The 18,186-nt window shown below is 37.0% G+C and overlaps 1 protein-coding gene across 2 annotated transcripts in view; it reads right to left on the bottom strand.

Annotated features, from left to right (window-relative positions):
* Positions 1 to 1,619: 1,619 nt before the first annotated feature.
* The window catches only part of ZNF277 (zinc finger protein 277), a 54,757-nt gene continuing 38,190 nt past the window's right edge, over positions 1,620 to 18,186 (bottom strand). The window contains exons 6-12 of one of the 2 annotated variants that reach the window (XM_013947255.2): positions 16,851 to 16,961; positions 12,435 to 12,567; positions 5,678 to 5,745; positions 4,361 to 4,457; positions 3,800 to 3,842; positions 3,039 to 3,213; positions 1,620 to 1,966 (exon numbers count right to left, since the gene is read on the bottom strand). In XM_013947255.2, coding sequence (XP_013802709.2) covers positions 1,774 to 1,966; positions 3,039 to 3,213; positions 3,800 to 3,842; positions 4,361 to 4,457; positions 5,678 to 5,745; positions 12,435 to 12,567; positions 16,851 to 16,961 — 820 coding nt within the window. In that variant the 3' untranslated portion in view covers positions 1,620 to 1,773. The remainder of the gene's footprint in view (positions 1,967 to 3,038; positions 3,214 to 3,799; positions 3,843 to 4,360; positions 4,458 to 5,677; positions 5,746 to 12,434; positions 12,568 to 16,850; positions 16,962 to 18,186) is intronic. The other variant, XM_013947256.2, reaches the window with a different exon arrangement.

Below are 18,186 nucleotides of genomic sequence, written 5' to 3'. Positions count from 1 at the left end.
TTACTGCATGAAATTAAAAAACTTACAAATGCAAAAATACAGACTATAGCTCATTTAAGATGGTCAGATGTTACAGTTAAAAAATATCAGGGTTGTTCCTCCTGAATTTTTGTAACAGTTTAATCCAAGCCAATGCAGAACATATGACTACACCTGTACCCTTCTTTTGGCTGTATTCTCAGCACCTGCTGAACCATTTCTATCCCATTTCATCTTGACAAAGTCAGAAATTGCTTCTGTGTCTGTTTCACTATGCACTTAGGGGGTTGGTCTGTCTTTTCTCAATACATTTTTGGCATCCTGTTGTTTTAACTTACCTTTAGGACATCTGGGCCCAAGGGAAAATAAGAAAGGGGAAGCAAAGAGAGGTGCTAGTGGGTGATGGGTCATGCCATGAGAGAGCAAGTTCAATAAAAATTTAAAGAAACTGCTGCAGATATATTGCAGGGTGAATTTGGCTGGGTATGGAAGCTTGTCAGAACATGGGTAGAGACTTGAACTTTAGCTCCTGCTCCCAGGAACTTGTATATATTTCTCAATCACTGTATAATGAAAAACAACAATTCTTATTGACAGCAATCTCTTCCAGTTAGAACTGTGCAAAGGCAAAAGCTGTGGCTTTGAATCTTCTCAGGAAGGGAAGGGCACTGAACCTAGACTCCCACACTCTGGGCAAGTGCTCTACCACTGAGCTAAAGAGGAAAAAGGAATGTGCTACCAGATTTGAAAGCAGTTACTGATATTATGGGAAGCCAAATATGAACTCTGGGACTACTTCTTGAATAAAATCTCAGAGGAGAAAGAGAGGCAGGAAAAATCTAGTTTGTGTCATTCTAGCAGGACCTATGCTCTGAGCTCTATGCTTTGCCCTATCAAGACTGAAGTGTTTCTAGACATGCTGAAGACCTTTTGCAGCTTGGAGAACTTTAAAGTTCAATACTGCAGTATATATGGCAACTTTAACGGACACCTGAGTTGAGATTTTGAAGATCTTAATTTGGACTTAGCCGTCTGCATTCCCCTTTTTTGGATTTCAGTCCAAAAAATGCCTATGATTTTACTTATGCCTCTGATCATACAAGATGTCTGCTTTAAATTCTTTGGATCTTTGGTGCAGCCAAGACTGCAATTGTTCCTATGCTTTTTTATGCTCCAAATCTGGAGCATTCCATGCAGTCAGATATGGGCCAAATAAAGCTTGACTGATGTTTCTGAGCCAGTTTTCAGAACAGGCACCATACATCTTATATGCTGATGATGAATAATAAAGATACACTGATCCATTTTCACTTTGAAGAAGGTCTAAAGTTAAAAATAGCAAAATTTGCTTTATGTCACAGACCAAGAATTGAATTCAGGTTCTTTTCCATATGCTCTCTAACAGCAGTAACACATAGCAGTCTCACTCATTTGCTCATATATCAAAACATATTGTCTCAATTGTTCATGCCTTGCACAAAATGTCCTTAAATGCCACTCTGATTCTGATATATTAAGGAAAAAAAAACAGAACAAAAACCTATTTGTAAGTAATACCAAAATTATTCTTAGAACTAAGCAGAAAATCCAGCACTGAATTTTAAAATAAAGCAAGAACTTAAGGGAAAATAAACCAAAAATGTTTACACATGATTTTTATTTAGCATTCCCATTCATGTACTATTTGCCCAGTCATAACATTTATGAGCTAAACCATACTTATACTTTCGTAAAAGAATGTATTTTTTTGTCTTGGAGGTGAAACATTCAAAGGTCAGTGACTGTAATTCAAGGTCAAAATTTATCCTGACTTTTATTCTCTTCATACAGGAGCTGATTTAAAACACTGCTCTGTTTAAGAGCTTTTAGATTAGATGTATCTTCACTTACAACAGGGACATCTTCACTACTATCCTCAGCTGTCAGATCTTCACTGTCTGACAGTGTGCACAGAAGTGTATCATTTTCATAGGTTGGAAAATAATACCTGAAAACAACAAGATTCAACAGAATAGAATATTACTATATGTCACATGTTTTGTCTCAAAGAGGCTGAGCACATTTTATGAGATTAGATTTAAAAAAGGAAAAATAAGAAAATCTGGTTGTCTGGATTGATAGTAATCAGCATGCCAAAAAAAACCCAACTAGCACATACATCTTGAAATAGTCTTTCAGAGAACAGAAGAAATGGAAACAGACAGGTCCTTCCCCCTATTTGTTTACCTACATACTGTCACAGCTGAGGCTACAGATCCAGATTCATCCAACATCAAATGCTGAACTGAGATGTTTAAGTTAGGACATTGGTTGCCTTGTGCTCTACTGCCTATGAAGACATCTCCGAGAACTATTCAGCCTACTTAAAATCTGAATCACAGTGTCATGCAGCACTCTCCATTTGCTATGGAGAAAACCAAGGGTGAATAATATTTTGATACCTAAAGTTAGGTAGACATCATGGGTACACCCACACTAGTAAGTAGTGCGGTGCAAAGGGGTTCAATTTGATTCTCTGACCATATGTCTACAATGTATCTTTACTAGCAATGAAATATGTGTCAGATGCTCATCCCAGACACAAACTGCATCTGTGTAGACAATTAATGGCTGGAGGACCTCGTGCCTGTAAGTGGGGCATTCGAGATGGCAGTATGGGGCACACCTTCAACCTTGGTTCCATCAGGAGGGAAACTGCTCTGAGTGCATCAGTTATGCCTTTCACTGTACTGCATGACTGTAAATATAGGAACAAGACAATTTTGCAACAAGAAACTCCTCTAGCATATCAACTTGCTAATGTAGACACAACTTATGGGGACATTACATCCTGCATGTAACTGGAAGAGCAGTATCCAGGCTCCTTTGAACTTCAGACAGTACAGGGATTTCTACTTCTGAGTAGCTTTGAGACCACTGACTACTTCATCTGGGCCAGCAGAATCACTGGGGAGCTCTGGACACTGCAGGACTGGCAAAATCCAGCACTTTCAGGTTAATGCTTTAAAGATGGTATCAAGTAGCAACATAAATGCTGGAAGAAACATGTTAGCTCTTACTGTGGTTGATCCCATGTAGACCTGGCTGGCAGGAATGCAACGTGTTTGGTCTCTTCCATATGACTTATCAATTCTGTTTTAGATTGAAATTTCTCCTGGCATTTGTAACAACGACAATGATGGATTTCTCTTCTGATGAAATTCACTAGTTTTACTTGCTGATAAAAATTCAGCCCTAGGAGAGATGGTAGAAAACAAGCACTTTACAAATGCTTTCTTGGATTAGGTATAAAGGTTGATTTCTGTAACTTAGCAAATTAACTGAACAAATGTTTTTTCCTAGCTGCAGGGGAACTGGCCCTTCTTTTAACTTAAAAATTACAATCACTTTTCTTTCTCTCAGTCTACAGCAGAAAACAAACATTGGCCAAACACAACTTAGAGCAGCGCCTTCTAAGTTGGAAGCAAGTCTTAACAGGCATCATCATTATAATAATAGTAATAGGAACAGGGATACTTATTATTATTATTACGGGGCTCTAGCAGCAGGGCCTAGGACACAAAGAGTGGGTAAAAAGTATTCTGTGAAAAAATCCAATGGTTCAGAGGAAAATAGCACATATCCTTGGCACCAACAACAGTTCCAGAAAAATAAAGTGTTCTTGGCTGTCCTTTGTCAGCTGGCAGAAACAGTTTCCATAATGGAAAAGTTAAATGTCTGAACAAAAATCAAATTGATACAGTCATTTTCCAGTATTCTTATGATGTGGTTTTCTTCACACTAGTGGCAAATGCTGACCATTACAGCATATCTTACTCACCATGCTCTGACTTTATTTTAAGAAAGTCAAATCCATGAGAGTTCTGGAGGGAAAAAAAAGCAAAGAAAAAAATATCTCATTACCACTACTAGTATTCCAAGTTAAAAACTGCTCAGATTTTTGTAGACTGACACAGACACATGCATACACATGTGCAAATACAAATACATGAAACAAAACCCCCAAAGTTTTGTTTCATCAGAAACTTTCATATATGGTTAAGCTGCCATGCTCCAGTTAAATAGTTTATTAAAACTGGAACAGATTCTAAACATCAAATGTATCAAACAAGTCACTGTAGCTAATAAAATCTGGAACAGATGCTACCTCTTTATTGTCTGTATCAGTCTGTATATTCACCAGTAATAGTTATTCATATTCTCCATATAAAATTTGGTTCCACTGAATATTTTTGAGAGCAGATGCTGGACATGCAGTGCCTTAGTTCTGCACTACAGAGAGCATTCCAATGCAGCAGCAGATTTGATCTCAACAAAGGTGCTACAATGCTACTTTTTAATCCAAACTGATGAAAGAAATGATATTTAAAACAAGTCTTACCTGCATGTGAAAATACAGTTTTTCTGTGGTGTCTGCTTGTTGTTCACAGAACAGGCAAACTGCACACATGGGATGCTCTTCCCAGTCAGACCAGTCTCTTATGATTAAAAGGCAAAAAAGATTCATTTAATTGTGGAAAAGAGAAGAGACATTTTGTGAAAGAGCACTTCAGATTCTGCTCTCACAGCACCATAAATAAATCCAGCGAAATGTAATACTTTAAAGGGGTGGAAGAGACAATGTGGCTTTATAGGTGAGTATGTGATGAGAAAATGGTATATTGTCTAAAAAAATTACAAATTCAAGAATAACTGAGTAGTTACTGTTGGATAATTCCTATGCAGACAGACAGCAAGTCCTGCACTGCTAACTAATGGGATCTTAACTTCAATCTCAATCTGATTTGGCAAATCATAACAAATTGTTTTCAGTGTTTATTTTAATACAGTCTTTCATCTTTTTTTATACCTTCTAAGCTTTCAATATATGAACTGAAGACAATTATCAGGCAGAGTTCACTCTAGGTGTTATCAGTCTATCAGATATTATTATTCCGCAGAAGAGACACTTATTTCTGCTACATTTAGGTATGCACACAGAGAATAAGTACTTTACCATCACTCATCCATTTAAATATACAATACTGCTGAGAGACAGAAATATCACTGCTTCCACTTTATAATCAGGTGAATTTAAGCTCAAGTCAGACAGAACCATAACCTGTCAGGAGCTCAATGCCCAGTTCTGTGCTTGAACTAATGGATAATTTCTACTCTCAAATTATTTCCTGTTTATTCAATTCTCTTGGATCAAGCAAGGCACCTCTGTAATGATCTGAGAGCCTGAAGCAAAGAGGAACACAGAGGAGAGGCAGACGGTGCCCTCACTCAGCACTGCTCAAAACTTTGCTTTGGAATCCTGCTTTAATCCCTAGTTGTTACCATTTTATCAATTTTTTTAATATCATTTATTTCTCATGCTGACATTTTTGATGCTTACTCTTGATTGTAAATTTGAGCAAGACCAACTCAACTATTTCTGAGTACAAAAGTAAAAAAATCTTTTGCTCACATCATTAAACACCCTGAGGACTGCTGTTTGAGCTATCTGCAACTGAAAAATAGGTGTGGGTTGTAATATGAAATTTACAGCCCTCACTGTGGAGAAGTATCTTTGATGACAATTATCTGGGAGTAGATTTGACTGGCTTAAATTAATTTTAACTATGTACTAACTATGCAGAGTATTTTCCCTGTAACTACTTTCAACAGTAATGTTCTTGCAAGTCTTTATAATGGACACATAAGTAACTCTTACTCTTCTAGGTTATCTAGCAATTCCCGATCATCCTCTGACTGTACTTCCTCCCAGGACTTTCCAAATTCCTGGAAAAAAAAGAAAAGAAAAAATAAATTTCCTGGTTCACACCACATTTTGCATATGAAATCAATAAACATTTGAGAAGTCACATCATCAACTTTGTTAGTTCTGTGGGTTAAAGGCAGCCATACAACACTGCTTTAGTTACATTTTTAAACAACAATTCACTTTACCTTTCAATGGGGCATTAACTGTAGTATATCTGTGAAGAAGATGATGATTTGACACAGAGCTCTGAAGAGAATCACTCAAGCTCTATGCAAAACTAGAGTATTGCAACACTACCAAAATGCTCCCAGGGTGGGTATGTTATTACAGTTTTGCCTTTGCTATCACACTTGCTCAATCCATTATGCCCACCTTGCTCATCATGGAGCACAGGCTGCTTAAACAATGCAGCTGTCACACCTGAGACTAGTTGGCATAGCTACAGCAGTGAGAATTCGTGCCTCATACAAGGTTATGCTGGCAAAAACATGCAGCATAACCCAGCTATAGAATATTAGAGAAAGGCATTGTAAGCCAAGGCAAAGATCTCTGAACTAGAATCCAATTTCTCTTTCATCCTCTGTTCAGATGTGAATGTGAGTGTATCTATTCATGAGGTTCTGTTCTCCCTTTTACCCTTTGAATTGTTTATTTATACCTTGAAGATCTTCAGCACAAAGTATCTCACAATACATTTGTGCAGTGTTCAGCACAATGGCAAGGCCTCTCAGCAAGACTGTGATATAAATAACAGGCAATAAAAGCTGAAGTTCTACTGAAATACCACCAGTGATCTTTAGCTAGTATTTTTCTTTCCTCTGAAAGATTCCTTCTACCTTTAAAAATAAACCAGAACAAGCTAACCATCAATCCAAGCAGTATTTTTGAACTTGTGCTTTTGACAGTTGTGAAGCATTCACACAGATCACAGCTGATGATCTTGTTCCCATTAACAAAGAAACTGAAGGCTCATGGAAAGACCATCCATTCAATAATTTCACTCAAAGACTCCCTCTAATAATATATTTATTAACATCCTTAGTAACAAGTATTATTATTGCTTTTATGGTTGCTTGGAGAAAGAAGGAAAAGAAATCCATCATTTAACAATTTAATGAGAATTTTTAAAGCTGTTACTACCAGGTAAATGATGCACAAATGTCTCTAGACAGTTCTAAACATAATGCCATTACAGATTACAGAATGAAAATTGAGTAATTAATTCTACATGCTACATGGTAGTGTGTAAGCTCTCTGAGTTACAGGGGAGACTCATCAGTGTCACCATTACTGTGAGATAACATGAAGCCATTAACACCTCTCGCCACATGTTCTCACAGCTGCACAGTAGTTTCCTATGGCTGTGAACGTTATAATCTTAATGAGAGGATAGAGGCTCACAACCACTGCAAAATGAAGATGAATGCTCACCATTTTTCTATTTACTAACTTGAATTGTATGTGCCCAAAAGTGTGTGTTCAAAACAACAGCCAATATTAAACTTCACCTTTTAATTAAAGATGAAGGGGGAAAACAATCACACACGAGCTTTGTTGTTGTTGCTGTTTCTTTATGGTATTTCTGCAGAGAAGCAGAGAAGGATCTTGTAAGAGGTCTCCGTTTCCCTTAGCTATTTACTATATATTTAGAGGAGGAAAAAAAATAAAAAAAAGAAAAAAGCTAATCAGGTCTTGTATCACTGGAAAATTCCATGGTGAGTAGATAACTGGGAATGTTATAATGAAAGTGTCAAGAGACTGCAACTGAGGAATTGGGTGGGAAACAGTTCTTAGAAAGATTTTTAAAGCTCTTTGGCATTTGGGTTTTTTTTTTATACTCTTTCAATTCTACAGCTTGATGAGCATCTGGGACCAAGGGTGCCTTTGTTAAGCATTCAGCTTCCCTTGCTCTTTCATCTGAGATGCAAGAGCTCCCAGTAATCATCTCTGGAGATTCCTAAGAAATTCTTAGCAAAGCCAGAAGAAAAACTAGACTTGACATTGTTAATAGCTCAAACAGTAGAAAATGCTCATTAAAAAACATGCAGGCCTTGCTATATAAACAAGGAAAAACAACTTTTTTTTTTAATACTTGCTATGTATCTTATGAAGGGGAAGCTCCTATAGAGGAATGGGGAGAACATGCAATTTTGTGTGTTTTTTCATTATTTCCTCTCCTAAAATGAAGTCTAAAAGCACAGAGACAAATTGCTTCACCAGAAAATTATCTTCTCAATTTGGCTGCAGTTTTAAGAGGTCTACAGGGAGAAAGTCTTCATGCTTCACTGAAGTAACATACCTCAACATGAGAGTAAGTGCTGAGATGGGAGAAACCAGAAACAGGCAGCTGGTATCTCAAGCATTTTTTCACAAAAGAGCAGTTCCTAAACTACACTTCCTAAACTACAAGTTCCAACATCTGTGGAGCTCAGAAACTCCAAACAGCAGCTGCTTCCCCCTGCAAATTTCCTCTCACTCTTTTTCTCACCTGCCTTACTATGGTCATCTGATTTGTTTTATATTGCTGCAGAACTTACTGATGCTTTATCATAGAGAACAGATGGCCTTACCCCCAACATTACTTGATACACATTGGATTAATTTTAATATTAAGTGTTCCTCCACTTAGTGCCTTAGTGCACTTAGTGCCTGTATCTCCCCTTGAAGAGAAATGAATATACCAATGTAATGAAGTCTTTAACTATCAGCAATGGATGGAGGGTTTCCCTTTACTATTTTATAAAAAATACACTACTTAAATTAAAACAGGTAAAATATAAGTAATATCTCCCCCCACCTCCCCCCAAAATCCTCCCCGTCCCGAGCTACATATAATAATGATGATTTAGGGTTTGGCAAAAGGGAAAAACATCTTTGAGGAAAAGTAAAGGCTTTAAGAAACAAGTTTTCTAATAAATAGTAGGTACCATTTTCAGTTAATTGTCTAGTTTAGCTATAAAGATGTTCATTATAGTTATGTTACATTATTACAGATACCATACAGCCATTAGTCAATTTGAAAATGTGATTTGAAAGCAGTGATTACTGCAGTGGATATCCTATATTTAAAGTGCCACTGGTAATAATCTAGTGGACCCCAAAAGAAAGGTCCTTGTCAGTTTGGGTCTGCCTCAGTTCCTCAGTTCCCTCCGCTGGGAACAAAAGAGTGTTATTCTTCATGGCCTCCAGCAGGTATCACAGATTTCAAAGTTCTTCCCTCCCCGTTTTTACTTGATTCTCCATGCAGCGTGAACCATGAAGACACAGAAGACACAGAAACAAGAAAATTAGAGTGGAAGTAGCCTACATATATATCTTGGATGCACTGACACTGCTTAGTGTTTTGTCCTCTACCATCTGTTGATCTTTTTCAATTTATACTTGAAGCCTTTTGGAATAGCACTGGTATCATCTTCCACGCTTATACAATATGCACAGAAGACCTCCAACTCCACTGGGGAAGTAACCCCACTGGCTTTCAAGTCATTTGCATAACTGTGAAGCTCCCACTCTAATTCAATGTAACTACTTAATAAAAAACTTTTGATACTTGCTTATGAGAGAAATCTATTATGTATGCATGTGACAAAAAAAGCTTCCATTCCTGCTAAAGATCACATGTAATACTGTATCTTAACACCAACCTGTGAGCAACAGAACATGTGAATAATATAGGGGTAATCAAAGCTGCTTGTAGGTCATGACAGAAGTCATGGAAAGTCTTAGAATACCAAAGATTTACACAAGACTGTGCACTTATATTATTCCTTGCTATGCCAAAATAAAAATTTAGGGGAGGGAGTGATCAACACATGGGTATAATATATAACTTCTGTTAAGAGAACAGATCTTCAAAATTGCACTAAAAACACAAGTGAAGCCAAAAGCAGAAAGGGGGGAAAGGAAGAAGAAAGGCAAGCCTACTGCTCTAAATGAAGTCAATGGGAGCTTTGCCACTGACTTAAAAACAGAAGCAAGAACTGGCCAGAAGATCATGAGGCAATTCAATAAATGTTCTCAGGACATCTGAACAAAAAGCCCTTAAAAACCTCTCAGTACAAAAGCCACAAAATAAAGGAAACTGCCAGTTTCAGCTTAATAAGACTATTTTACATAGTGCTCACTGAGTATAATATGTAATGGAAACTTATATAAAAAAGGACAATAACATAGATACAACTCTGTTTTAAAGAAGATATCTGTAAGAAGGCTGTACTAAAGAACTATCCATTTAAACAGCTTAGGGTCCAGTTACTGATAGAAAAGCTCTATTGTACTTATCCTGAAAGTAAAATGAATCAGACCGTGATGATATTCATGCTTATCATTAGAGACCTACTTAGTTTTTTAATCTCTTTACTATGACAACAAACTTGACAAAATGGACATATGGAAAAATCTTTGTTACATTCTCAAAGTTCAAACTCTTTGCAGAATCACAGAATGGTTGAGGTTGGAAGGGATCTTTAGAAATCTAGTCCAAACCCCCTGTTCAAGTAGGCTCATCTAGAACAGGCTGCCTAGGACTGTGCCCAACCCATGCCATTGAAATGACTGGAGCCTAAATCCAGGAGCCTAAATTTTCTGTGAAAGGATACAAAAAATAGATAAATTATAAGTCTACATCTTTAGATCAAGATGGATTCAGTAATAAATATTGAAACAGTGCATCTGTCACCTGTGGTCATTCCAAGTACGTCCCAGAAGCAGCACTGGCAACACACTGCAACAAACTTTGCATGTGACTGAACTGCTTCCCCCCTCCCCCCCCCCCAAATTTAAACATCTTAGTGGTTTGACATTTTTTATTTGAATTACATTTAGCATCCTCTGTTTATAATGCCAAGGACCTGAAAAATACATCTCCAAGTGATGCTGCTGGGTCACCAATACCTGGATTGGTCCAGGCTGGCATTAGAAGTTACTCGGCAAAGTCCTGTCCAGAATACCAGCAATAATCAAAGAGGGCCAATGCCCTGGCTCGAGCACTGTCCTGTGACTGTCCATATGGTTTAATAGTCTGCATGCTCCATGGCCTTGCCAAAAGCACTACCCAGACAATGCTTGGGCATGATTCATAAACTGTGCAGGCCACAGACCATTCCCAGTAGACAGCATGGACATGGCCATCTGTTCTGAAGCAACCAGAGAGAATGGGAAAAGACGTTAGCTATATGAACATTAACCTTGCTCCAGCCTATTCTGCTTACTAATATGACATAGCCACAGTTTCTTCACTGATGTTATGACCTCCCTGTATGTCTTTAAAATTTCTAAAAGAGTATCACACAGTTCTCTGTGCTCCAGGAAAGTCAGTAGCTCCAAGATGCTCCCAGTCAGTTGCGGAGAAACCATCTTTCTTTCTCAGCGCAAAGGAGGAACTATGAAAAACACTGGAAGACTAATAGAATCATAACAATTCAGTTTTAGCTAAATCAAGCTGGCAACCAGCCATGATGAAAGCAGAACTATAATCCCACACCCTTAGTCTGGTGGGCTTAATAGAATCATAGAATAATTTAAGTTGGAAGGGATCTCTGGCTGTCATCTGGCTCAATTTCCTGCTCAAAGCTGGGACAAATTCAGAGAGCCAAAACTGAACATTGAATACAAATTACAGGACAGAAGGGAGGTTAAAGAGGATGCCATGTTCTGAAGACATATTACCTACAGGACTAACAGGGAAGAACAAAACTATTAACTTGCACGGAAGAAGTAAATACAGAGTTTGGTTGAGAAGCTGAGAACACCCACTTGGCAGAACTTCAGAATTTTTTTCCCATCATGTAAGAAGTGTAAATCAGTTTTTAAAGCAGTGAAACTTGTTTGTTTTAGAAAAGGAACCATACACCCAAGATCATTGATTTTTGGAAGGAAGGTATACAGGAACACTGAGGAAATTCACTTCATCTTGCGTCAAAGGGACTTGGCAGAGCATTAAGCATCCAACTTTTTGTTCTTAGTATTAGAGTAAAGCACAGGGAGACAGATTAAAGAGTAAAACAGTCAAAGATGCCTGAAAAATTCATTTATAAACTGCATATATACACATGTACAAGGCCTAGAAACTACTTCAAGTGAAATACAGTTATTTCTGGGACAGAATGTAGCAGTTTTGAAGCAGCTCTTATATTCAACAGTTGAAGACAGTAAGTGAATATTTGCTATACACACACATACACACACACTCTGAAAGACCTGAGATAAAAATATGAATACCTAGCAACACATACCTACCTGGGGGCTAAAAGCAAAGGCTTATTTTTTGTTTCACCTATATTTCTTTCATTTTCCTCCTCTTTGCGTTGAATTTATACTCTGAAGAGCATTTCCAGCTTAAGACATGCATAAAACAAGCTAAAAGCCAATAATATTCAAGTTAGATCTCCATTCATTTCATTACTGTATCTCATTTTCCCTTCTGGTTATTAAAGCAGAAACCAAGAATTAATGACATAAAGATTAGAGTCTCTTCAAGCTGTATTCTTCCTGCATCTCTCAAAACCAATTCTCAACAACAAATGTTTACTATTCCTTAGTTTAACAATTATCCAGACTATCATATCATAAAAAAGCGTATTTCTCAAGAGTCCTTCATCTGATTTTTAACCTTTGTACTAATTCCAGGTTTGGAATTACTCACTTTTAACAAGATATTGTTTTTCTCTTTCCAATCAATTTACTGATTATTCATAGAACTTCTTACCAAGTAATTAATGATATAAAATCTGTCATATTCTTTGTTTTTGGCATTGATTCTGCGATGCTGCTTCTTTCTCATGTGATCCTTAAGTGTGTTTTTGTCTCTGAAGACTTTTTCACAGTATAAACACTGCAAACTAAGATAAAAAGGTAAATAAGTCAGCATGTGGAAGCAAAAGAAGTACAAGATAACATACTTAAATAAATTAGAGATATATAGAGTAAGATTAATCCTAGAGCATGTGAGAGCAACCTAAGTAAAAAAGAAAGTTAGTTTATTTGGAAATAAAATAGTACTAGTAGAGTCAATCAAACATGGAGATGATGAGGCACCTCACAAAAACTACATAAAACAAAAACATAAATAATAAAAATAAATTTACTGTTTGCCCCACATGCAAAATGGGAGAAATGTCTGATTTACTAAAATTGTCTCAGGACATGGGAGGGCCACTGACTGGTTAACAAATGAACTCTTAACTCGCATGCACTTATTTTGGGCAGAATCCAATCTATCAGTAACTGTTTCTATGTAATATAGGGTGAAAAAAATATAATCCTGAATTTTTAATGTACACATTTAAAAAAACAATTTATATTAGCTAAACAGAAGAGTTTTACACTTCTGACTCAAAAAGGAGTCTAAAAAGAGGCTGGCCAAGGTGATCTGTGGGTTTTGCAATCCTGAGAAATCAAATTTAGTAAATAAAATCATACCATATATATGTGTATACATATATGTATAAGTATATGAGTGTGTATGTGTGTATACATATATATGTGTATATATCTATAAAATTCAGGATGGTGAATACATCTATTAAAAATGGTAATTTTACCATTGTATATTTTCCAGAGCAATTCAAACAAAACAGAACTGTATGCACTATCTTAAATTTTCTATTACAGGTAGACAGGTTGATAAAATAATTGTTCTCTTAAAGATAGTATCAGCTGATACCTAAAAGTTGAGCCTATAAAGCATTAAGTAAAGTCTCTTGACTCAGACATTGGGCTATGATGACAGTATCAAGAAAAAAATATGCATTTTAGCCTAGATGGGTATCCCTGAAATAGTAAATGGTGATTTTTTCCAGCAGAGATACAGCAGTGTGCTGAGCTTACAGGAATGTCCTTGTTTAATGGATGTTCATCTGGAGCATCTAGTTAGCCAATGCGCTAAAACATTTTTTCTTACAAGAGATGGCTTACATATCCCACCAAGATAGACACAGTTTCTTGGACCTTATGAAAAATTATCTTTGCAGGGGGGGAAACCGCCCTCCCAGAAACCAGCTCTGATGAAATAAAAATTTTGTAATTGTGGCATTACATCTTCTTATTGGAAATGCTGGTTAGCAGCAGCAAAAAAAATTTGATGTGAGGGAGAAACAATAGCACTTTAAGTCACATACTAAAAAGCACAGATATTAAAAAAATTACGGCAGCTGTGAATTGCTGTCAATAAGATTAAAGAAGCGGTACCATTGTGAGGAAAGTCTGATATCCAATTGGAAAGAAATCACCTTTTTTTTCCCTACTCACAGATGAAAATATGCTTGATTGCACAGTCACATTAAATTTTAACAATGTCTGGGTCAGACCTTCTGCCATTTCTCGAAGGCTTAGATATAGATGTTGAAGAACAGAAATTATGTTCCTACTCAAGCATTTGCTCACACAAACACCATAATATTGTGCCTAGGAAGTCTACACGTGCACCCTGAAAATCTCATAGTCCTTCCGCAAGGTACAACCAGATTCCATTCAGCTGTTATGTGTGGAGGGCAATTCAGGATTCTTAGTATCTTTTTGCTTTCCAAGAATTCTTGTAAAGTTTAGGCTTACTGTTAAGAAGTTTTGAGTTCTACTCGTGCTTGCAGCTTAAAAATGTAGATATTGCCTTGTTGGTGAGTCACAGGTCTGCTGGCAGAATAAGTTTATGAATTTTAAAATCTGCTTTTCCTTTGACTTTGTTATGCCTGATAACAGCAAAGGGTTTGGTCTACTTGTGAAAGATGTTCCTAGGAGGAGTGTGTAGCACTCTTCCTAAGCATACACAATGCAGTCATGATATGTGCTTGAAATGAGACTTTTCTACACTCAAAAATATTCTCAGGTACTATTCTATGAGTGTAGATACTAAGTCTATTCTCAGTAGTAGGAGAAGCTGCCTTTCATTGCATTGGAAGCAATTTCAACAAGTGATTTGACTACAGGATTGGCTATGAGAAACCTCCATTTAAATGAAACCCTCAGGTCCTCCTGATAAATGATCAAACTGCGATTTATCAGTTAGCAAGGTAACTTAGTGCATTAGGCAACACCAATGGTAACATAAAATGTGTTCTTAAAATATCCTATTTTTGGAAGAAGTTAACCTGTATCTGTTGTGACTGTGTATTCTTTGTTAGGCCAAAGACTAAATTAGAGAAATCTGTTTCCTTTTCCTTCCTTTGCATCTTTTTTTTTTCTTTTTTGAAGATGTACAGACCAGTGGATCCTAAATTTATTTGGAAAGATAGTTAATCCAATTTCCATATCCCAGTTTTCACAAATTCCAGTGTTTTGTGGCTTTTCATAACAAAGCCTAAGATCAGGCAAATTTCTCTCAGAGTCTTTGGCTACAGATTGTATTAAAATCTACTAAGCTTTTTTGAAGATACAGTTTCATTCTTAAGGAAGGAAATTTTCTGCTGGAGCCCAGTTTACATTTGTGGCACGCTTCATATTGTCCATTTATGAAATCCATAATGTGCACACATATACTTGCTAAGGAAATCCAAAGCCTAGATCTCTGCTACCTAAATTCTTCTGTTTTTAACATCTTCAGCAATCTCAGGTTTACATGCTTCTGAGGCAGCGTATACACTGGCTTTACCTTTCTGCTCTGGGATGTGCTGTTTGAGCAGTGGAGAAGGAAGAGATCAACTATTGCAACAGAAGTCAAAATCAAATCTACAACCAAAAGATTCTGTATTTGTTTTGCTTTTTTTTTTTTAAATAATAATTTTTCCTCAGTAGGTCTCTTAAAGCAGGAGGAACAATAAGAAAATGAGGAGCGGTTCCTCAGCACTGACAGCCTTACGGCTCCATGTAGACTTACCTGTGTATCTTGTATTTAGAAGAAAACCAGCAAAATGGGTGTGAAAGGGAGAAAAGCTGGGCTGAAGGTACTGTGATCGTGAAATATTTGTGAGAGGAATGATGTGAATACCGAAAAAGTGGTTCACTGGAAAGAGCAAAGCTTGTTAGCATGACGTCCTTCTTTCATCCTGCTCCAAGCAACCTCTGAAAGCCTGAGTATATCTGAGTATACCTGTTAGCACAGTGGGGAAGAAACTGGTTGCCTTTCTCTGTATCAGAAGCACCAAGAGACAATTTCTCCTCTGAATGGCTACAGGGCCTACCCATCTGGAAAATGACTGACCAAGAATAAGGCTTGGACCCTCAATGCCAGTGTCCCACACAAATTTTCTGCTTTGTTTATTCAGATGCTGTGCTATACCATGCTAGAACCTTCACAAAACATGCATCTAAGGCATTCTCTGTTAACTGAATCATTAATGATTTTCTAAAGATTTAGCTATTCAATACATTCTTTATGTAGCTAGGTTCAGTTATCTGATTTCTCACTATTTGCATTCCAGATAAACTCAACAATTGTGCATTTAGTAAGAAGACAGAAACTTTGCTTTCAATAAGACAGAAATTCCTTATATACACCAAAAAGCCTGCTACTAGACAGGGTATCATAGAGCAAACTGTCAGTTTGCAAGTAAGTGGGAATGTTTTTACATTTAGAATGCTTGGGAGAAAACACAGAGAGCCACATGAAGAGTTTATGTTGTCTGTTAACTGTTTGCAGAAGGCTGACTGACATGCAACAAACCAAAGAGGGACTAAGAAGCCAGGTCTAAACCAGGGGGATGCAGCAGAAACATCAGAAGGAGACTGGAAGCTCTTTCTTATACAACGCATCCTAAGCAGTTTGGATGGATGAGGAACCATGTATGGGGGCCAGCAGGAATAGCTAGGGCACATGTTATTGATATAGAGAGAGACAAAAGGAGATTGGTGTAAGAACTCTACTTTAAGTGATGAAAGAGACATTTAGCAAAAAGATGGTTACAGTCAGAAAGAACAGACTCCAGCAATGATGGGACATTATTGATGTCAATGGAAACTATGCAATGCATAATAACTGAACCATCGCACCTGACTCCATTATTCCAGAGAACACATACTACAAAGTGTTATGAATTAGCTTTCAAGAAATCAAAGAAAAGCCTTCTAAGATTAAACACACAAAACTCACATTCACTTATAGTTTGTTCTTAATTACTCATGAATGCTGAATTAATTTTAACTCAGCTTACTTCCAAGGTTAAAGGAAACATGACTTAAGTCCATAACTTACTTGTCAAGCTTATTCTGTAATACAGACAAAAATTCATAGCAATTCACAATGTTATCTGGCAGCCCAATGTTAAAAGCATGCTCTCTTGCCATATGATTGAGAAGGACAGATCTACAAAAAACATTCAAATAGAACATTAGGTATTTTTGAGTACATACAAGAATTATTCAATTAGTGACTCAAACTACACTAATTGCTTTAAAAATGTATACAAGCCAACATTAAGTAAACAATAACAGCGTTATAGCCACTGCTAGAAAAAGGATGCAACTACACCGAAATAGTAAGTTTTCAATCTCAGCCCTACTGAATGTGCAGTGACACTTCAATTGCTTAATCAACATGCATGAAATACAATATAAGCCTTTAGATGAAAACTACAATGTAATTTTATTTTGACTCTCACTGTTAGCACAGCTCATTTATTAACTCAAATAAGCAAGCCACAGATTTCAAATAACTGTCTTGAGAATCATTCTAAAAGGCCATTTTTCAGTTTTCTCTATGCTGGTTAACAAAACAAATTCTTGGGTCTGATATGCTTTTACTCAACATCGTTTCACACAGCACTAGCAACATAAAGAGGACTCAAAGCATTCAAGAACAAACATAATAGATGTTCAAATAAGTTACTTTACCAATAGATGTTAAAATGGTTTATTTTCCTATATCCAGCTTCTCCCACAGCACAGAGGGGCTTTAAAGAGCTTGTTACCCAATTTTATATATACTGTGGAGCAAATCCTGAAAGTAAATCACGCACATAACTGCCACTAAGATTCTCAAGTCTCTGCTCTCATCACTCTAAATTCCTTTGGTGCCTAACATATCAATATGATATGCCTAAGCTTCTGCTACTGGGCACTAAAGAGACATCCAAGCATTTACATAGCTGAGCCTTGGTTACACCACAGTCCTAGTTGGATTTTCAATCTCTCAGTCCCAAGAGTAATCAGAGGACGAAATTATTTGGGGACTAAATGACATGTCCTTTCCTACACCAGGCAGTAAAGGGAACAGGACACTCACCCAAAATGTGGATGACCTGCAGGGACTTGACCCCGGGTTCTTCTACCTCTCTAGAGTACCAGAACTAGCCATAGTCAAGCATTCAGGGATAAGACTTGGTCTCTCCAGCTGAGACTGTTTTAATGGGTATGAACAAATTTTCATTGGAGCAAGGATTTGAATGCAACTCCCTCTCACATTCGACTGATGCTGCAAAGCACTCCATTCTCATTCTAATTTTCCTCTCCTGTTTTTCATTCAATCCTTAAGTCCTGCCAAACTAGTGTAAATTTGAGCAGGAAAGTATGTAACTGCATGGATGTATCTC

This window comes from Apteryx mantelli, chromosome 1 (assembly GCF_036417845.1).
Source record: "Apteryx mantelli isolate bAptMan1 chromosome 1, bAptMan1.hap1, whole genome shotgun sequence".
Taxonomy (NCBI): domain Eukaryota; kingdom Metazoa; phylum Chordata; class Aves; order Apterygiformes; family Apterygidae; genus Apteryx; species Apteryx mantelli.
Note: the sequence above shows the minus strand (reverse complement) of the source record. Positions and strands in the feature narration are given on the sequence as shown.